The 22,488-nt window shown below is 38.3% G+C and overlaps 1 protein-coding gene across 1 annotated transcript; it reads left to right on the top strand.

Annotated features, from left to right (window-relative positions):
• Window positions 1-805: 805 nt before the first annotated feature.
• LOC131256813 (uncharacterized) lies at window positions 806-20,940 on the top strand. Its single transcript, XM_058257853.1, has 6 exons — window positions 806-949; window positions 1,088-1,114; window positions 1,231-1,293; window positions 20,330-20,408; window positions 20,499-20,544; window positions 20,695-20,940. Exons 1-6 carry the CDS (start codon window positions 908-910, stop codon window positions 20,702-20,704), a joined length of 267 nt encoding a protein of 88 aa, XP_058113836.1. The 5' UTR covers window positions 806-907; the 3' UTR covers window positions 20,705-20,940.
• Window positions 20,941-22,488: the final 1,548 nt, after the last annotated feature.

Genomic DNA, 22,488 nt, shown 5'->3' with positions numbered 1-22,488 from the left:
CCCGCAAATGGCTGGTGGTCGGTGTTCTGTGGGACCCACCATTATGTATGTGTTTCATCCATGCCGTCCATCTATTTTTTAAGATCATTTTATGATATGAAACCAAAAATGATATATAACCCAATCTCAGTGGACCAGATTACAGGAACAGTGTTGAATGAACATTGACCATTAAAAAATTTTTGGGGGTCGTAAAAGTTTTGGATCAATCTGATCTTTGCTTTTTTCCCGTCATCTGGGTCTGTATGACCTAATCAACAGATTGGATGTTGAATAAACAGTATATGGGCCTTAGTAGGATTTTAATGGAGGATATCCAATCACTATTGTTTTCCTGTGATGTGGTCTACCTAAGATTTTTATCCCTCTAATATTTTGAATTAAGGCTTAAAATGATCTGTAAAAATGGATGAACGGCATGGATGAAATACATACATCATGGTGGGTCCCGCATATCACCGAACACCAGCCAAGGGGTTGGTGGCAGGGCAGTAGCCAATCCGTTTACCAGAAGCCATGCTATTCCACTTCTCAGGTGGGCCACACTTGCATCTTAAATGCAGACCATTCGTGATTTTCCTTGATTTTCGTTCTAACAACCGATCCTTCCCATCCGAGTCTGGCCCACCTGATGAGAAAGTCACCCGTGCGGGCCGTGCCAGAGCTTCTTAACGGTTGGCCCCACCTAACCACTGGCCCCCTCTTTTCACACGTGCCTGTAGCCCATCTGCTGCAATTCCCGCTTCAATCTATCCTCGCGCGAATCACCGTTGAATTCCAATTTGCATAAAATGACCAAACTACCCTCTCAAGGACAAAAGCCCGCTCTCTGTGTTATTTTCTTCAATTGAGAGAGATCTTCTTCCCGCTTCTTCCTAGGGTTTTGGCAGAAAGAGAAATCGCAGCCATGGCGACTACCAGAGTTCAAAGGATTATGACCCAGCCCATCGTACGTATATACTCTCTATCTACTATACATATACGTAGATGCGTACGTATACTCTCTGTTGTTGTCGTATTTCATCATCTTCTTCTCTCTTACATTTTTTTCTTGTTTTCTTTTTATTTTTCCATGTGATGGTGGCAGAATCTTATCTTTCGGTTTCTTCAGAGTGTAAGCGGGATCGATCTTTCTTGCCTTTCCATTTTCCCAATTCATTTAAATCTTCCATTGCCTTTTATTGATTCCTTTTTTTTTTTTTTTTCCTTTTCTGGTTTGGATTGGTGCAGAAAGCTCGCATTCAGATTTGGCTTTTCGAACAGAAGGATATGAGGATTGAAGGGCGTATAATCGTAAGAACATGATATATGTCTTTACTGTTTTGATTTTTCTCATATATTTTTTATTTTATATATTTCTTTTATTCATTCCAGCCTAGATTTTAATACTGATTATCAAAATGTTCCAGTCTAGTTTTGATTTTTTTTTCTTTTTTTTCCCTGAAGTATAGGTTTTCCGGATTTAGGGATTGATTACTGGTTTTAGTAAGTATGTGGGTAATGCATGCAAAAGATGCAGAAAAGTCTGCAAAACTGAGAGAAATCTGCAGGAAACTGCAGCAATCTCTGAAATTAAAAATCAGTAAGAGGGTTGCAGGAGGGTGTGGATTTAGTTTTCAGGATTCGGAAAGTTTTGGGGTGAGCTCAAAAAAGGGGAAAACCCCTAAGAAAACCTCTGCTGGATGGAACTTGCTCTTTAGTAGATTTAATGCATGCAAAAGACCATTGTGGCTGAGGATTCAGTGCCAGGTGAATAAAGTAGAAGATAAAGGGTTAAAAAAGATTATGAGTAAAACTCAACAGCCCTCTAGCTGTATGGTAGAGTTCTCAACTCCCCCATCCAACACTTCTCCCATAAAGTAACAGTCACCAGCAACTTGTATTCAATATCATGTAAAGGAGTGTCCATACATATGGCCTTTGTAGTCGTATTTGTAGAGTAAGGATTACAAGGTTTCCTTGTATCTAGTCTCTAGAAAGGACACAAAATCCTAAAGAGACAACTTCCTGATTAAAGAGAACTTCTAAACTAGTAAAACAATGATTAAAGGCAAACAAGGAAAGAAGTCTTGTGTGCTTAAGTGGGACCCCATCCGGGCCTCTTCTTGTGCACACGTGGAGTGTGCACATTTTGGATGTTGCGGATTGACATCAGCAAGGCTACCTGAAATTGGAGTTTTAAGGCCCCTCTACTTGAATCATGGTGTGTCGTAAAGGCCGTTATGTAAAGGTAATGGTAGCAATTATTACCCGTTACAGGGTCGTAACAGCCACTATGGAAAAAATGACTTATAACCGGCATTAACGGCCTATTATGCCCCTTGTAAAGACCGTAATAGCTTTGAAATGGGAAAAATACAGGTTTTTTGGGTTTTTATTTATTTATTTATGTTACGAGGGCTGATACAAGTTTTTTTTTTTTTTCTTTCAATAAAAAAGAGACCATAACGGCTGTTATGGGAGTTATAATAGCCGTTATGACCCATATCATAAAGGTAATAGTGGTAGTCATTATGGCCATCGTTACTGTTACAGAATACCTCAACCTGGATAGAACACAATAGGTGATGGGAACCTTCAATTTGGTAGCACACTATCATGGATGGTCCATGGTTGAAATTTTGTACCGATCAAGCCAATCTATTTGTCCAAGTGGAGTGGAGTTCTCCATGAAGACCGTTTACATTGACTTTCTTGCTTTTGACTATCCCTTTCAGCTTGTGGTGGGGCCCACAAGATTGTTGAATTGGTGGGATACATGGATCATAGGTCATCCATGGTCGAGAAAGATAATACTTCTGATTATTGTGACATGTGTATTCCTTGTTACTATATATCATTCTAGATCTTAGGAACTGGCCCTACAAATGCATAACTACTTCTACTCATGGAAGATTCGCCATCACAAACTCTCTATCAATCAAGAATTTCACCTTTGTCAGATTCAATGAAAGGAAAGTAGCTATTGGAGGTGATCACCAATCTCCATTATTGATGGTTATCGAGGAAGAGACTTGCAATCAACTCGCTAAACACGGGTAGGAGCTCCTTAGCCCCAAAACCATAGCTAGTGAGATTGGAAACGATTTAGGTTGAAGGCAACAAAATCACAGAGGAGATTAATGAAGAACAAAAGAATGGAGACATGAAAATCTTAAGAGGAGGCCGAAGCCTAGAACACATTACCTAAGGCAAAGGTGGACTTGAAGAGTGATGAGTTAAAAAGGTCTTTTAGGAATGCTTTATTGGGAAAGCCAAAAGCCAAGTGGTTTCAGTGGAGACTTCTATCCCCAAAAATCATATGGTTCTATAGAAGATCAACAAATGGTTAGGGAGGAATTGTGAATGGCTGGATAGATTGGTGGGATGCAGATCTTAATGTTCTTTCAACAGGTGACATTGGTCAATGAACCAATGCAAGCTAGGGCCTTACGGATCATATTAATGTCAAAAGGATATCTAAAGTTGAAGTTATTCTCATTTGCCCTTCAAACATGGATATGCTTGGAGCTACAAACAAGCCCATCGATATCTCTATACTGGTGTAATGCAGTCTCCAAAGAAGTACAAAGGAATCAAGAACAAGAAACCAAGATTATGGGAAAACCCACTACTCTCTAGTAGATAACTGGAAATCACTTGTTTCCCCCTCTCCTCTTTTTCCAAGTAGAAATGCCAACTTAAGAAAAGTGACTTTATTCTCAAAATGTCATGATATGCTTGACAAATCCCAAATATAGCCTTTTATGTAGCTTAAAATAGAGAAACCCTAGTAAGAGTGAAAAGACCATAATACCCTCTATAAGTGTGTACTATCAACAAACAAATAACTAGACTGGTGTGGTCATTTGAAGACTTTGGGAACTTATTGCAATGTCTTGTAGGTGATTGCATATGCATGTTGATGTTGTTCCATCCCAAGTTGAGTTTGCCTACAACTCTTTTGTGAATTGTAAACAAGATTATCTCCTTTCAAAATCGCCAATGGACTTAAACCTTAACAACCTGTCAATCCATTACCCCTCTTAATGTTGAGGATTTTGCACATCATATCGAGGAGATAGACAACATTATCAAATGTAAGATTGCAATTAGCAAGGAGAACTATAAATGATACATTGACATGGGACAACATGTCGTACAATTCAAGGAATGTGACCAGATTACGGTCCAACTTGAACCTAAATGGTTTCCTCCAAAATTGTAGCATAGCTACATTTGAGGAAGGTGAATCCCTACCATGTCAAGAAATGACTTTAAGAACGTGTTGTCTCAGAGAGTTTCCACCTAAATTGAAAAACAATTCTATATCCATTGTAGAATATTTGACTACCTATTTTGGACACCATAAAGGCGAGATTGCAAGCAATTCAGATACCTAAGGTGCCACAGCAGTGCGACGAAGTGATTAAAGACATACTCAATGATCATATCGTGTCTACCCATCGAGGTGGATACCTGAAATTCATGATTAGGAAAGGATCATCGAAGGTCTGAATGTACATGTCTCTGGTGAAGAATTTCATTGGATCAACCTAAAGCTTTACAAGCATTAAATGATATCAACTTGATGGAGCCAAGTTCTTCCAAGATGTTGGGAATTAATGCAACTAAGCCATTCCCACATGGGTTTTCTTTAGCACACATGTGGTTCGCACATGATCATACATATGGGCCATGGTCACATGTATGAGTGGGAATAGTTATATTAATTTTCTTTAGTCTTTTTCTAAAAAAAAAAAAAAAAGTTAGTGGCCTAAATACCCCTGCATGTGGGTTATTGAAGTAACTCTAGCAGGGTATTTACGTCATTTCATCCTTAGTAGGGTTTCTTTTGCTTTAAGCTTGTAAAAGGCTATGCTTGGATGTATGAAACATTATTATGCTATGGAGAATAAATTTATATTTTTTTAGGGCTTGTTTGGATTCATGAAAAGCATAAGAAAATAAATAGTGTTTTTTGGGAAACCTTATTTCTAGGAAACTGGGGGAAAAGAAATGTTGTTTCCCTCGTTTGTTTCTCAACAAGATTTTTCCAGAAATTTAGGATCTATTTTTAAATTTTTTGTTTGTCAAAACAAAAATAAAAGTTCTTAGAAAAAAAATTTAGGTAGACTATAGCATGTGTCAGATTAGCACATGTGGCACATCTGGGATGCTTAGAGATGCATAGTAGCACATGTGGCATACACGGCATGTGTGGATAATTGGAGCTGAATTGTGGCACACATGGTACATGTGAGGTGCTTAAAGTTGTACGGTGGCACGTGGCACAAGACACGCATTGGCACATTCGACATGTGGCCGCTGTAGCTAAATGACAATTCTTGTGCACATTGGCACGTCGCATATTTGGAGGATTGAAGATGGACAATGGCATGTGTGGCACATTGGTGCATGTGAGGGCACAAGCAAAGTGAATTATGTTACATGTACAATAGCACATGGGGGGCACAAGAGAAGATGGATGGTGTTACATGTGGCACATTAGCACATTGGAGGCTCTTTACACATGGGGCACTATAAGATGGATGACGACACATGTGGCGTAGTGGCACATGTGGGGCATGACTAAAGAAGGACAATGTCTCATTTGGCACGTGGCACATGAAAGGTGATTGAACATGGTGATGGCGTATTTAGGCTTAACTATCGAGAAACCCATTTTCCTTCTTCCGTGAGAAAATGCATTTCTTAGGGGTGGAGGCGGGAAAATAAATTTATTTATTTTCCAACAAAAATAGAAAGTATGAATGTGTTTTCTACAATTTCCCACAAACAAAGGCTTAACAAACAATGGAAAGTGAGTTTCATGGGAAACACTATTTCCTTTCCCTTGCTTTCCATGAATCCAAACAAGCCCTTAGAGTTCTTGCTTGGAAGAAGAGAGGAGGGGGTGTGTGATCTCTATTCTTAACAAGAGGATTCCGAGCTCTTCCCGTAATCGTTGTTTGTTGATCCTTTGTTTGCATTAAATCAGGAGTTAGTTTGATGCGAACATCAGGCCATTCAAAGTATATCAACGCAGGAGGCGTGTGTTACCCGTGCCAATGTGGTTAAATGACGGATACAAGTCGGGTCTCTAGAGGTTGAAGACCTTACACGTGTTCGTGACATGTGTAAATTGCTTAAAGGAGACATTTGGACCGTTGGATCGTGAGGATGGTGTGATCGGACCGTTGGATTGTCACGGCCCACCTTCATTACGCCACCTTCACGGTGCTATCATCGAGGCCCATTGGGCATCTTCAATTTGAATTTAGTTTATGAACATTTGGTTTATTTAAGTTTTGAGACAGTTTGCGCACAACTTTTGTGCGAATTTCTTTTTATAAAAACTTTTTTTTAGTAGGGGTATTTTGGTAATTTCATATAATTACGAAGTTATTAAGGTTGCCCTAAGCCTAAAGCATGTTATGTTATATTTATGAAAGAAAAAGAGAGCTTTTTGTTTCTGACAATTTCGTCTTCGACTTCCAGTGCTTAGAAGAAGGCGTGAGGCCTAGTGAAGTGATTTCTCATCCCCTACTTCTTTCTCTTTCTTTCTTTTCTCAAGGTACTCTTTTTCTTTAACCTTATTTTCTTCCTTTTCTCCTAAAATCTTTAGATCTAGAAGCCGATCTTGTTTCATTTTATCTAAATTGTTAGATTTCAACAGATTTTCATCCCCACATAAAACCCATCACCCAAAGCCTAAATTTGAAGAACCACCAATTTTTTATTTTTTATTTTTTGAATTTTTCAGATTTTTCAATCCAGAAAATTCTTATTTTTTGGATTAGAAAATCCACTTGGATCGTTAGACAGACCTATTGCAAGACGAAAGTTCTATCTTTCGCCGGATCTAATTAAATTCAGATTTTAAAATTCAATACTTCGTATTTGTGATGAATGGCCATAATCAATGCTATATTAACCTTATTTCTTTCTTGTGTTGATGATGTATAAGGTTGATATTTTATTCATTTTTTAATATTGCATAAATCTGTCCCTTTCAAATATCATGCTCATTTAAGGTTGGATTAGGCTGTCCTACATCAATTTTTGGTATTAAAGCTTAGGTTCTTGCATTGGGTCGTCTTAGATCGAGTTATCAAGAGTCTAGATTTTTATGTTATTTTTTTTTCTAGGGTTTCATGCATCGCATATAGAGTCTAGATCTGAAATTTTCAGATTTGCATTTAAAAAAAAAGAGTCTAGATCTGAAATTTTCCACATTTGCATCATTCTAAAGGTTAAGATCATCGATGTCCATAGTTTTGTGTCAAAACAATCTCCTAGAGACGTGTTTTAGGAAACCTAAGTTGAGTCTTATTGTGTATGCCCACTCGGACTGGTAGAGGATTTGGTCTACACCCAATTTTCAATATGGAACAGTTGACTGAGATGGTGAACACAATCAACCAACGTTTGGCTACCATTGAGGCGCAATCTAGGAACATGAATACCCGTATGGATAAGATAGAAGCGTCTCTAAGAGAAATCTCCGACATTTGAGGGGATGAACAGTCTCACGTAGGGGGAGTAGTTGAGGAACGGGTAGGAAATCGTGGTAGAGGTCGTGGAGCACGTGGCTGAGGGGTAGGTCGTAGAGGGGCGTGATATCCGCAGCCCGCTGTCGAGTAGCAAGACTGTTATGATGTCGATGAGAGGGTCTTAAAGAGTGTTAAAGTAGATGCTCCTAGTTTTGATGGGCGTCTTGACCCAAAAGCATTCCTTGATTGGTTAGCGAACATGGACTATTATTTTGAATGGTATGAGATGTCCGAAAACTAACAAGTGCGGTATGCAAAGATGAAACTTGTGGGTCAAGCTAAATTATTTTGGACAAATACGGAGCGTAGAATCGAGATATCAGTAGATGTCCCAGTCACGCATTGGGTAGAGATGGAGTTATTAAAGGAAAAATATCTTCCTCTCTCTTACTGTCAAAAGCTCCTAGATCAATGGCAAGCATTATGCCAAGGATCTATGTCGGTTGTAGATTACATCGCAAAATTTGAGAAGTATATGATGCGGTGTGATATTCAGGAGGATCCCTTAGTAACGTTGGCTCGTTTCAAGGTGGGTCTTCACATGGATCTGCAGCGTAAGCTTATGACCCATGCAGTGGGTGACTTGGATCAGACTTACCAAGTTGTACAGGAGTTAGAGCTTTACCTAAAGTCTCCTATCACGAGGCGCTTTGACTCCCGAGACTCTACTGTTCAATCTGGTTTTCAGGGAACCAAACCTAACATTGGAAGTTAGCCTAGGGCGCAGGCTAGTGCACCGCCTAAGCCTAAGGATGATAAGGGCAAATGTGTCCTTGGTGCCAATCCTGGCAGTGGTAGTCACTTGAGATGTTATGAGTGCAGAGGTACAGGTCATTTCGCAAACCAGTGCACGGCAAAGACTCACGGGATCATAGACGAGTCAAATGAAAATGCGGATGACATGGGTAAGTATGAAGTTGAGGAATATCACCCAGAGATAAGTGCTAGTGGTTATGAAGAAAAAGAACCAAAGACTGTACCACTAGCTGTAGTTAGATGTGCTTTAGCGCAGGCCAAAGAGTGATGATTGGCACAAAAGCACAATTTTCTACACGTTTATCAAGAGCGGTGACAAAAATTGCAAAGTCATCGTGGATAGTGGTAGTTGCACCAACGTGGTCTCAGCTAGCACAGTCACTCGCTTGGGTTTGAAGCCCATCCCTCACCCTCAACCCTATAAGGTTTCTTGGGTTGACACGTCTTCTATGCCTTTGTCCCAGCAATGTTTAGTTCCCATCTAAATCGGTTTATATAAAGACATATTGTGGTGTGATGTTTTATCTATGGATGTAGGTCACATCATTCTAGGGAGGCCGTGGTTATACGATAGAGATGTCAAGATTTTTGGTCGCTCGAACTTGTGTACATTCACACATGAGGGTAAAAAAATCAAGATTAATCTGTTGCCACTCAAGAGCCACACAGAGAAGGCTAGGGATGTGAAAACGAGTGAGTCAAGGAAGGATGTAAGGAAATCTATTTCGAAGTCTCTACATATCATAAATGCAAAAGAGTTTGAGAAAGAGACGGGATGATTTGACGGTGTACGCCCTAATGGATAGGGAAGTTACACCCGAGATTCATGTAGAGTTACCTCTTGAGGTGACTTCGGTTCTTAAGGAGTACAATGATGTATTCCCTGAGGATTTATCGGATGAACTGCCACCTATGTGGGACATCCAGCATGCCATTGATCTCGTCCCGGGGTCTTCTTTACTGAACCTTTCTCATTACAGGATGAACCCTGCAGAGCATGCAGAGTTGCATAGGCAGGTAAATGATCTCCTACGAAAGGGTTTCATCCGTGAGAGTGTGAGTTCGTGTGCCGTACTAACGCTGTTAACGCCTAAGAAAGATGGTACGTGGCGGATGTGTGTGGATAGTAGGGCCATTAATAAGATCACGATCAAGTATCGGTTTTCGATATCGAGGCTTGATGATATGTTAGACATGATGGCCAGATCCACCATTTTTTCCAAGATAGACCTCAAGAGCGGGTATCGTCAGATACACATACACCCAGGAGATGAGTGGAAGACAACCTTCAAGACGATGAATGGGTTGTACTAGTGGTTGGTCATGCCTTTTGGCTTGACTAATGCACCCAGTACTTTTATGCTTGTGATGACCCAAGTTTTAAGACCCTTTTTGGGGAAGTTCTTAGTGGTTTATTTTGATGACATACTCATATATAGTACCACTAAAGAGCTGCATCTCGACCACCTGAGGCAGGTCTGTAGTATCCTGAGGGCGGAGAGGTTATGTGCGAACCTTAAGAAATGTTCATTCCTGTCTGATAGGGTTGTCTTCTTAGGGTTCATAGTGTTGTCTATAGGAATTCGAGCAGATCCAGAAAAAGTCAAGGCCATAGTTGACTGGCCTAAACCGCGGAACATACATGAAGTGAGAAGCTTTCATGGCTTAGCCACATTTTATCGTCGGTTCATTCGAGGGTTTAGCACTATTATGGCTCCCATTACTGATTGGATTAAAAGGGGAGATTTCATATGGTCTAAGGCCGTAGCTAAGGCATTCAAAGATATTAAGGGCAAGATGATAGAGGCTCCCGTTATACGTCTTTAGATTTTTCTAAAGTCTTTGAAGTAGTGTGTGATGCTTCAAGCGTAGGTATAGGAGGAGTACTAAGCCAAGAGGGTCATCCAGTTGCCTATTTCAGTGAGAAACTGAATGAAGCAAAACAAAAGTATTCCACCTATGACAAAGAATTTTATGTGATAGTGCAATTGCTACATCATTGGTGTCATTATCTTCTACCGCAGGAATTTGTCTTGTTTTCTGATCACGAGGCTTTAAGGTATTTAAATTTCCAAAAGAAGCTTAACCCAAGGCATGCCAAGTAGGTAACGTTTCTTCAGGAATATTTATTTGTCCTGAAACATAAAGCTGGGATCGATAACAAACCAGCCGATGCCCTTAGTAAGAGAGTAACATTGCTCAATTCCTTGAGTGTAGAAGTTGTCGGGTTTGAGCAATTGAAAGACGAGTATCCCATGTGTCCATATTTTGGAGGAACATACATATCACTCTTAGGTGCCCAGCATAGTTCGGGTGAGTTCGTGCTGAAAGATGATTTCCTTTTCAAAGGAGACCGACTTTGTATTCCCCGCACTTCCCTCTAGGATTTCCTTGTTTGGGAGCTTCATGCTAAAGGTATTGCTGGCCATTTTGGTTGAGATAAGACCATCGCCCTAGTGGAGGATTGATTTTATTGGCCAAGTCTCAAGCGAGACGTAGCCAAAATTCTAGGGCAATGTCGAACATGTCAACTGGCAAAATAGAAGAAGCAAAATACTGGATTGTACATGCCATTGCCAATGCCACACGCACCATGGCAAGACATCAGTATGGATTTCGTGCTTGGACTTTCCAAGACAATTAAAAAGCACAATTCCATTTTTGTGGTCGCGGACCGTTTCTCAAAAATGGCCCACTTTCTCCCTTGTTCTAAAACCTTAGATGCGTCCAATATAGCTAAGATTTTCTTTTAAGGGGTTATTCGATTACATGGTTTGCCTAAGACCATAGTGTCTGACAGGGATGTTCGGTTTACTAGTTATTTTTGAAAGACATTATGGCATATGATGGGTACAAGACTCTAGTTCTCATATGCCTACCATCCTTAAACTGATGGTCAAACTGAGGTTGTGAATCGAAGTCTCAGAAATCTACTATGATGTTTGGTGGGTGAACACATTAAAACTTGGGACTTAGTCCTGCCAGTTGCCGAGTTTGCATATAACAATTCAGTTAATAGGTCTACGGGTATGAGTTTATTCGAGATTGTTGGTGGTTATAAACCTAGACTACCCATAGATTTGTTACCTATGTCAGTCACCCAGAGGACCTCAAAGTCAGTCAATGCATTTTCCCATCATATTCATGAGTCACATGCAGAGATTAGGAGGCGGATAAATGCTAGTAATGAACAATACAAAATTTCAGTTGACTTACATCGTAGAATTCAAGAATTTAATAAGGGTGTTTATGTAATGGTTAGGATGAGGCCAGAACAGTTCCCACAAGGTACCATTAAGAACTTACAAGCACGCAGTGCTGGACCACTTAAGATTCTGAAAAAGATTCAGTCCAATGCATATGTGATAGATTTTCCACCTCGCATGGGGATTAGTTCAACATTCAATATAAAGGATCTAATGCCTTGTTCAAGCCATCCCATAGACCCTAATTTTGTTCCAAACCATTAGCCACTTTCTGAATTTTCTTCCCAACCCACACCACCTATGCCTACTATACCTGAGAAAAGAGAAGAAATTGAAAGAATTGTGGATGAGCAAATTGTTTCCACTCGAGACGGTGGATTTCAGAGGTACTTGGTGAAGTGGAAGAACATACCATTATCCGACTATACATGGTTAACAGAAGCAGAGTTGGCAGCGACTAGATCCAAATTTGTTAAAAAAGCACAAGAGTTTTATCTCGCTGGAGTCAAGATCTTCTCAGCCAAAGGGAGTTGATGCGGACATCAGACCATTCAAAGTATATCAACGCAGGAGGCATGCGTTACCCGTGTCAATGTGGTTAGATGACGGATATGAGTCGTGTCTCTAGAGGTTGAAGACCTTACACATGTGTTTGTGACATGTGTAAGTTGTTTAAAGAAGACATTTGGACTGTTGGATCGTAATGATGGTGTGATCGGACCGTTGGATCGTCACGGCCCACCTTCATTACGCCACCTTCACGGCGCTATCATTGGGGCCCATCAGGCATCTTCAATTTGAATTTAGTTTATAAACATTTGATTTATTTAAGTTTTGAGACAAATTTCTTTTTTATAAAAAACTTTTTTCAATAGGGGTATTTTGGTAATTTCATGTAATTACGAATTTATAAAGGTTGCCCTAAGCCTAAAGCATGTTATGTTATGTTTATGAAAGAAAAAGTGAGTTTTTTCCTTCTGACGATTTCATCTTCGACTTCTAGTAATTAGAAGAGAGCGTGAGGCCCAGGGAAGTAATTTCTCATCCCCTACTTATTTCTCCTTCTTTCTTTTCTCAAGGTACTCTTTTTCTTTAACCCCATTCTCTTCCTTTTCTCCTAAAATCTTTAGGTCTAGAAGCCGATGTTGTTTCCTTTTATCTAAATCATTAGATCTCAACAGATTTTCATTCCTACATAAAACCCATCACCCAAAGCCTAAATTTGAAGAACCACCATTTTTTATTTATTTTTTGAATTTTCTAGATTTCCCAATCTAGAAAATTCCTATTTTTTGGATTAGAAAATCCACTTGGATCATTAGACGGACCTATTGGAAGACGAAAGTTCTATCTTTCGCCGGATCTAATTAAATTCAGATTTTAAAATTCAATACTTCGTGTTTGTGATGTATGGCCATAATCAATGGTATATTAACCTTATTTCTTTATTGTGTTGATGATGTATAAGGCTGATATTTTATTTGTTTTTTAATATTGCATAAATCTGTCCCTTTCAAATATCACTCTCATTTAAGGTGTGATTAGGTCATCCTACATCATAGTTCATAGGCCTTTATTGAATGGTATGTCCTTTAGATGCTTATCCTCTCGATTGGCTTGTGAATCGGAAGGTTCTTTCTATGAATAAGAAATCAAGAGTGGTGTCTTTTCTATGGAGGAATTAGGCACCTGGTTTAGACATTTTTATGGGGTGTCTTCCAGAACTGTTCGGGAATGTTGAAAAGTGACCTTTTGTGATAGAGTCCAAATCAATAAAGGGCTTAGTTCAACTTTCATTACTCACATCCCAAAGATGTAAGAAGTTATAGGGTTATCAGACTAGAGACCAATAAACTTATTGAGTAGCATTTGTAAAATTATCATAAAAGTTTTGGGGCCCTTATCCCAAAGATGCTGGGGCAAAGTGTATGACCCTTCCAAGGAGCTTTTATCCAAGACCATATTACCTTGGACGGGATCCGTATTGCAAATGAGGGTATCAATTCAAGGGTAAAGAAGCAGCCGCTTGGGGAATCTTTTTGTAAATTAAGCATGGAAAAACCCTCCAATCATGTTGAGTGATCTTTTCTTTCATATATGCTTAAAGTAATGGATTTTAGATGTAGATGGATAAAATGGATCGAGGGTTATCTATCCTCAGCTCAGTTCATGATCCTTTCCTTTTTAATGGGTCTTAAAGGATTTTTCAGCGGTTCAAGGGTATATTACAGGAAGGTGATCTCGTCTCTCCCATCCTCTTGTTTGTGGTGATGGGTTTAAATGGGGGCTTATTCAAGCGACAGTTTCTAATAGTGTGCTGAAGGCTTCAAAATAGAATCATTTATTGGATCACCTCTTCAGTGGACAACATGAATATTTTTTGTGATGCTGAATTGCGCCAAAAGCACAATGAAGAAACGAGCCAATATGAGAAAAAGCACGATGTAGGAGTTGCAACACTGGGTCCTTTTGTTAGCATTCTTGCAAAGGAGTTGGAGTGCATGGCATTTTCCCATCATATGACCTATCTTGCTCCTGCTTGGAGCTAATCATAATCTTGAGGCATTTGGTGTTTTTATTTTTATTTTTCCTCTTCAAGCCGTGTTTGGATACTAGGGACTACATGCCAAATAATGGAAAGAATTTGGTACTTGGATGTGTCAATTTGTGTTGTTTGGATAGCAAAGAAAATGGTGGAATCCACATAGCAATCATTACACTTTTCCATAATTTGAATTCTTGGCACAAGAAACAAGGTGAGTCATGTGCCTTTCGGGGGAAAGGAAAAAAAAAGTGAGACTTGTCACTTGTGAGATAAATATGAGCTTTCCACTTGCGACCCAAACAAGACTTCAAAATTTTGTAATCCATGCTTCAATAATTCCTATGGAATTATCATTGGATAGTTATTATTATTATTTTTTTACCTTTCTTTTCCCTTGGATTACACGTGTCCAAGCATGTCCTAAGATTTCGTAAGATTAGCTGTGTTCTCCTGTATTCTGTGGAGAATCTCTTTGATTGTTAGTGATGTGGTACCTTCAACGGTTGAGGTAGAATTCTGTGGAAGATGCTCCCTCGTTTCATTTTGTGGACTATGCAGGAAGTATAAAAGAATCGTTGGAGTGGTAAGATTGATTGAGAACATAACAGAGAAAATTAAGCTTATGCTTATAGTAGGGTAGAGTGATGAAAAAATTTAGAGGTGTTTTCCTCTTGGACTTGGATAAGAAATGGAGTACAATTCTGGCAAGCCACCTCTTGTTCCTACCTTTTGGATACCCTCCTGCAGGCCAGTTGGTGGAAGCTTAATGGGGGTGGTTGCTCCATTGGGAACCTGGGTCGCTTCGTGTTGGGGGCATTTTGAGAAAAGACCAAGGCAGATTTAAATTGCTTTTTTGAGTCCTTGTGGAGTCCTTGTGGAGTTGTTAACTCGAATTGTGCAGAATTCAAGCGTTAGAGTTGTTTAACCAAAAAACTTTATGGGCTCTCTCATTCACCTCGTTCTGTTTGAGCCAAGGTATCCCGTATCGGTATCGGTTGGCGTAACGGTGACCTCCAAAACCGATACGGATACGGGGGCGTAACGGTGATACGGGGGCGTAACGGCCCGTAACGGTGCAAAAAAATTTTTTTGTCAAAAAAATATGAAAAAATATGGATTAAATCCGGAATATTCTAAGCATTCCAAATATGCATTCATTTATAAATTGGAACATGTTTATGGTGGTGTAACGGTCCACTCTTTGGTGAGAAGTTGTATCGGACTATCTGATGAATTTATGAACCAGATAACCTGAATTTGACTACAAAATTCATATATTTAATTTTCTAACTATCTACTATCAATGATAGATATATTAGAATGAATGTAATATGAAAATATCTTACATTTAGGTGTTTGCAATTATTTTTGAGGGCCAAAATTCATGCGTAAATAGAAAAAAATATAAAATGGCACCCCAAATATGTAAAATGCACATTAACATGTTCTACTATGATTAACACATCATATGACATCATTAAAACAGCAAAAGAATCATTAAAAAATGATTTTTCGAATTTTCAAAAAAAGGGCCGAAATAAATGCATAAATAGAAAAAAATATTAAAAAAATATAAAATGGCACCCCAAATATGTAAATTGCACATTAACATGTTCTACTATGATTAACACATCATATGACATCATTAAAACAGCAAAAGAATCATTAAAAATGATTTTTCGAATTTTCAAAAAAGGGCCGAAATAAATGCGTAAATAGAAAAAAATATAAAAAAATATAAAATGGCACCCCAAATCTGTAAAATGCACATTAACATGTTCTACTATGATTAACACATCATATGATGTCATTAAAACAGCAAAAGAATCATTAAAAATGATTTTTCGAATTTTCAAAAAAGGGCCAAAATAAATGCGTAAATAGAAAAAAATATAAAAATATATAAAATGGCACCCCAAATCTGTAAAATGCACATTAACATGTTCTACTATGATTAACACATCATATGATGTCATTAAAACAGCAAAAGAATCATTAAAAATGATTTTTCGAATTTTCAAAAAAGGGCCAAAATAAATGCGTAAATAGAAAAAAATATTAAAAAATATAAAATGGCACCCCAAATCTGTAAAATGCACATTAACATGTTCTACTATGATTAACACATCATATGATGTCATTAAAACAGCAAAAGAATCATTAAAAATTGATTTTTCGAATTTTCAAAAAAAGGGCCAAAATAAATGCGTAAATAGAAAAAAATATTAAAAAAATATAAAATGGCACCCCAAATCTGTAAAATGCACATTAACATGTTCTACTATGATTAACACATCAAATGGCATGATTAAAACAGCAAAACAACCATTAAAATTTGATTTTTCGAATTTTAAAAAAAGGGGCCAAAATTCATGCGTAAATAGAAAAAAATATTAAAAAATTATTAAATGGCACCCCAAATCTGTAAAATGTACATTAACATGTTCTACTATGATTAACACATCATATGACATGATTAAAACAGCAAAACATATTAAAAAAAGTATAAATACCTATTTTTGACGAATTTCTGAAAAATGGCCCACCGAGCTTTGATTCAAAAAAATTTGTGATATAATGTGTTTTTATCTCAAATACCTAGCTAAGGTTGGTCGAAATTAGTAGTAGAAGGAGTGAAAAACAGTTTGGAAACAAAAGGTTTCAAAAAAACAGCAAAAAACGAGCTAAAAATGAAAAAAAAAAAAGTTACCGTTTCGGGCCCGTTACGGGCCCGTAACGGCCCGTTACACCCCGTAACGGGCCCGTATCGGCCGATACGGGTACAAAAAATCGTATCGGCCGATACGGCCCCGAAACGGGTAACGGTTCACACCGTTACCGTTACGTATCGGCCGATACGGCCGATACGTAACCGATTCGGCACACCCTGGTTTGAGCTCCTTGGAAGTTGGTTTTGTTGTTCTCCATGTATGGTTTCTTTTTCTTTAGTTCCTATAGAGGCTAATGTCGTTATGGATCACTTGGGCAAGACTGATATGACCAAGCATTCCCTACTTTTTGGTGAATTTTTTCCATCAGCATAATGGATGGAGTCACTTATCTCTTTTCTTAATAAATTACCAGTTTATTAAAAGAAGAAGACAAACAGTTCCGATCATTGAGCATGGACTCTGTATGTAGTGGAAGGTACTCAATTATAATTTGTCTCCCACACCCATGGACCATCAATCGGTGTGCCTTTATGATTTCTATGCTACATAATATGTTTCTGCCTGTTTGCTTTTTTATTTTTGTTTTTTGTTTTTTCAAATGCAGCCAAATTTTTTATTCAAGAAACCAAAAAAGCAAATATTTTTTTTTCCTTTTATTTTTCTGGGCACTTCTTGTTTATTCATCTGCAAATGAAACAAACTAATTTACCATCCAACTGTGCAGACAACTGATACTTGAGTATCATATATAAGTAAACATCAAGGTCCTTGAATTTTGCAAATTGGTCATTGCTCATGTGATTTTTTGTTTTTGAGATGACAATAATTTTATTACTGCTGTGATTGTTATTTGGAATTTTTTTTTAATAATGTAAACATGATCCTCAGAATTCCTCACTACATGCAAATAAAAGCTTTTGAGTTTTGGAGCATTGTGTAGTCCATGTACATATAGTTGTAATTAGCATTAGTCATTATATTTAGTGCACTAGAGCAACTCAATGAATACCGTCATTCTTTCAGTTCATGGAAGTGCATGGGGAAATAAATTATTAGAAGTATATATTTGGAATACCCTGGCTTGTTTAGTGCTGCCAGTTTCCAACATCATACATATTCTCTGCTTCAATTGTGCAACGTAGACCAAAACTGCACCAGTTAGGAGTGAGTTGGTACAAGTTGAAGGCTCTAAAAGGGAATGTACAAAAGGATGTGGATTGAGGTAGTAAGAATGGATTTGATGACCTATAGTCCAACTGAAGGTCTTGCCCTTGGTAGATTGGAATGGCGGAACAGGATTCATGCAGCCAACCCAATTAATTGGTAGATGATGATGATGATGATGGTATTCTTTGCTTTAATCTCTGCAAGGGGGTAAATGCTTCTAGCTGGAATCTTTTGGGGGCTGTTTGATTTTCTAATTTCCCCTGGAATTCCAAGGAAATAGGCAATATTTATTTACCCTTTTTTTCCGGCTACTTCATAAAAGGTGATGTTGACAGCCCCTCTGTTGCAGCATTCAGACACCACCCAAGGAAAAAAGTGCTGAAACTATGCTGCCCACCATGATGTATATGCCTAATCCACACCATCCATCCCTTTGGCCAGCTCATTTTAGGGCATTGTCTCAAAAATGAGGCAGATCCAAAGCTCCAGTGGACCACACCAAAGGAAACAGTGGGAATTGAACACCTACCATTGACAGCTTGTTGTGGGCCCCAGAAGTTTTGGATCAAGCTGATATTTTTGTTTTCCCTTTATTCATGATTGTGTGACCTTATGAACAAGTTGGATGGCAAATAAACATCAATGCGGACCCTAGGGACAAAATATCTTTGAACGGTCAACATCTTTAAGACCACTGTTTCCTGAGGTATGGTCCACTCAATCTTTGGATCTATCCCATTTTTTGGGCTCATGCCCTAAAATGTGCTATTAAAATAGATGGACGGCATGGATAAATCACATACATCATAGTGGGGCCCACATTAAATTTAGTAGCAAGAAGGTTTTCTTTCAGACCAATTTTCCAGACAATTCCTCATTCGTTTTCATCTCCATCAAACAGATGGAGGTAGTCATTATTATCCATTTCGATGTATTTACCATGGAAATTGAAAATCAAACAGCCCCTTGAATTTGTATCCACTAGTCACTGCCTATTGGCTTAAGGACCTGGTGCATGCCCACCCCCTTCATAGGTGTCAACAACCCTATGGAACTTTTTTCTTAACTATATCTCTAACAAGCACAAATTTCATGAAGGTGAACTCTTGAGTTCTGTGTCTATAAAGATTTTAAGCACGCAAACAAGATGGAAAATGACAAACTTAAAGAGTGCACGTTTTTTTTTTTTTTTTTTTTACACACACACCCACGCACGCCGTAGTGGGATTTCACCACCTATGGGTATCGAACCCAAGACCTCATGTTGAAACTCCTCAGAGTCTACCACTGAGGTAAGGAGTCAAACCCAACTTAAAGAGTGCAGTTGTGACCACCTAACAAGCTACATGTTCACAGAGATATTGATAGTGATGAGCATGAAAATGTATCATTTAAAAAGCAGACACACTTTGATTCATCTTACATGGAAGGGCAGGAACTCTATATGTTTGCAGTCATGTTTATCCCTAGCTCAAACATCTGCCTCAGTCCATGCTACATTGGTTCTTCAGGGTGAACCTTATGATGGGTCATAAAGAGTGTATATGCCTGCTATGACTTCCCTGCCTGTGTATGTGATGCTCTGTACCATATGGCCATACACATCAGTAATTGATGGAGGTATGAGTAAAACCAACCAACATCACATACTGGACCCAACTATCATATTTGTCAAATTCCTGTGACACCTACAGGCTACAGTAGTGAACTAGTGATCTAATCATCATGGAATGGCTGCATATACATAGCATAACTAGCACATAGGTTATGCTTATATGTGAGAATAACATAGATTTGAATAATGCAGTCCAAATTCACGAAACATGATAAAGGGCTGTACATCCATTTTGGAAATAAATTCACCATCATATTTAGTGGGCTTGGGGCTTATATAACTAGTAGGGCTGCAACTCCGCGGATTGGGTCTGGTTGAGGATCAAGCCGAGCTCAACTCGACATCAAGAGGACCCAACATGCAAACCAACTCGACCCGAATTCCAACCCAAGGTGCCCAACTCGAATCCCTTTATAGTCAACCCTAACCCAACCCAACTCAAATATATGTGATTATTCCAAACCCGAACTGAATTTGCTTTTCCAACCCTAATTGACCAGAGGACCCTGGCAACCCAACCTGACCCAATCCAAACACGGTTTGTGTCAGTTGCGTTTGGGTTGACATAGGCCCAAGTTGCAGGCCTAATAAATAACTGGTGATAATCAACATATCCTGTTGACAGTTGACTGTAATGCACATTATTCTACGTGCAAATCTTGAATTTGATATTCATATTAGTGTATGTATGCATGCTGGATCATCTTTTCAAGTCTGATGATCATAGACTCATAGCACTGAGTAACAATATCATCAAATTACTAGTCTGTGTACAGCTTCATTTGTTTGTAGATCTAGAATGCTAATGTATTGATTTCTTGCTGATCTGGTAGGGGTTTGATGAGTACATGAACCTGGTTCTCGATGATGCTGATGAAGTCAACGTTAAGAAAAACACCAGAAAGCCATTGGGTGGGTCACAGCACAATGGTACCTTTTTCCATATTTTTCTGCTCATATCATTCCAATCTGATTCTGAAAATTTTCTTTTGACTATTTCAGGAAGGATTCTTTTGAAAGGAGATAACATCACATTGATGATGAACACGTGAGTAAAATGATATATTATATATCAATTTTCATTTTTCCCTTTGATCATTGTATGTCAATTTCATTTCTCTCTTTCTTTTCTTTATCAGTTTCTCATAATTTTCAATTATCTGTCTTTTATTCTTCTTCTTTTTATCATTCTTTTCAGGGGAAAGTGATCATTTCACTAGGAGATGTCTATTCTAAGTTGAGCGCACTGTAGCTTTCAGTAAAAACCACATAGCAGCAAGCATTTTCAAATATCTGTCTAATCAAACTGGATATTTTGTAATGACTGTGAATGCCTCTTAGTGCTAGTTATATTGCTTGGTGTATGCATTTTATTGCTAGCTATCAGCTTATTTAAATATCATCAGTAGGAAACTTTTGTTGTCCCGTTTGTTTTTGTTTTGTTTTGTTTTTTTTTTTTTATTAGTGTAGCATACTCATTGGCCTCAATTTCTTTCTAACACAACAAATCTATGGATCCAAAAGTCAGGAACACTAAAAATGACCAGCAGTGAAATGAGTAAAAGCTGGGAAATGGTGAAACATACAACATATGGGATGGTGTGATATGGTCGAAGTAGAAACTGAAACATGCCACATGGGATGGTGTGACATGATCAAAGTAGAAACTGAAGCATAGTATCAACAATATACATATCGTAGAAGGGATTAGCCATCTATCTGAAATTTCAAAAACCATAACGAAAACATTTGCTTTAGGTGTTATGGACGTAATGGTAGGTGAACTACTGGGGAGGACATGGATTTGATATCAATATCAGAATCCTGATAGGAGAATCTTTTTTTATGTTTAAAAACTTGGAAATTATCCCCAATTTGGCTGACAACCTGAGATTAAGTCAACTCCGACTTAGGTTGAGTGCTTGATCGAATCTTTCAAATAATAAAGGTCAAAAACATGAAGACTCAACTCGACTCGATGTTCAGCGAGTCAGGTCAACTTGAGTCTTTAGTTTACTCAATTTTAAATAATTAAATAAGAATGTAGCAAAATAATAATAATAAATCATTTGAACTGCTTATGTATAACATAAAATAGCTTTTATGAACAAGTTTGTAATGTGTTGCAATGGCTGTTTTCCTTCTTAGCAAGAGGTTTTTAGTGTTGAAACCACTGCAGGTTGGTAAATGTGCTGCGTGCCAGTTAAGCTGTTTGCCTTCTTAGCAGGGCCGCCACAAAATGAACTTGACAAGCCTGGCCAAATGGGGATTGAGTGCTCCCCATGAGCAAGTTTCTTACTGACTCAACTTTAAACTCAGCTGAGTCAAAACTATGTTTTAAAACTCAGCGGAAGTAGTTGAATCTCTTAGGGCCCATTTGGATATTACCAAATAAGGTTTATGATCAATTATAAGTGGTTTTTATTTATTTATTTAAAGTTATTTAATCATTTCCGTTTAAACAAGTCCAAACAAGTCTAAGTGAGTTTTGACATTTTACTGACGCCGAATATTTAGTTAGGACCTGTTTGGGTACTGCCAAATAAGTAGCTTTTTTAACTTAGGTTAGATTATAAGCTACTTTTCTTAAATAATTTAGCTTGGTTATTAAACTTAAATAAGTAGCGTTTTAGAAAAAGTAATTAGAAGTTGTTTTTAAGCTTTTCAACTTCCAAAAGTAACTCATTTCCTTCCTTTTTATAGGTGACAGCAACTTGGAATTATTTAAGGGAATGTGCTCTGTGTTAGAAGTTCATGAGATTGTAAAAGCATCCAATGAACAGGTAGATGATCTAGTGGGCCCCACATGATGATGGCTCATATCGAGGTGGCCCACATAATGGATGATCCACATCAAAGGTCCAACCTTAATGATGAATGGCCCACATCCAAGGCGAGCGCCTCATGATGGGCAACCCACATTCAAGGTGGGGCCCACATGGTCTGCAATTAGTAATGGTGGGCCCCCACATGATGGATGATCCACATCAAG

Source organism: Magnolia sinica, chromosome 9 (assembly GCF_029962835.1).
Source record: "Magnolia sinica isolate HGM2019 chromosome 9, MsV1, whole genome shotgun sequence".
Lineage (NCBI taxonomy): Eukaryota > Viridiplantae > Streptophyta > Magnoliopsida > Magnoliales > Magnoliaceae > Magnolia > Magnolia sinica.
The sequence above is the reverse complement of the archived record's forward strand: the minus strand, read 5'-3'. Positions and strand labels throughout refer to the sequence as shown.

What these genes read in the sequence shown, in the direction of transcription:
- LOC131256813 (XM_058257853.1), top strand. Translation starts at nt 908, where the DNA reads ATGGCGACTACCAGAGTTCAAAGGATTATGACCCAGCCCATC. An exon ending in TCTTTCGGTTTCTTCAGAGT is followed by an intron (nt 1,115 to 1,230) that starts GTAAGCGGGATC and finishes GGATTGGTGCAG; the next exon opens with AAAGCTCGCATTCAGATTTG. An exon ending in AAACACCAGAAAGCCATTGG is followed by an intron (nt 20,409 to 20,498) that starts GTGGGTCACAGC and finishes TGACTATTTCAG; the next exon opens with GAAGGATTCTTTTGAAAGGA.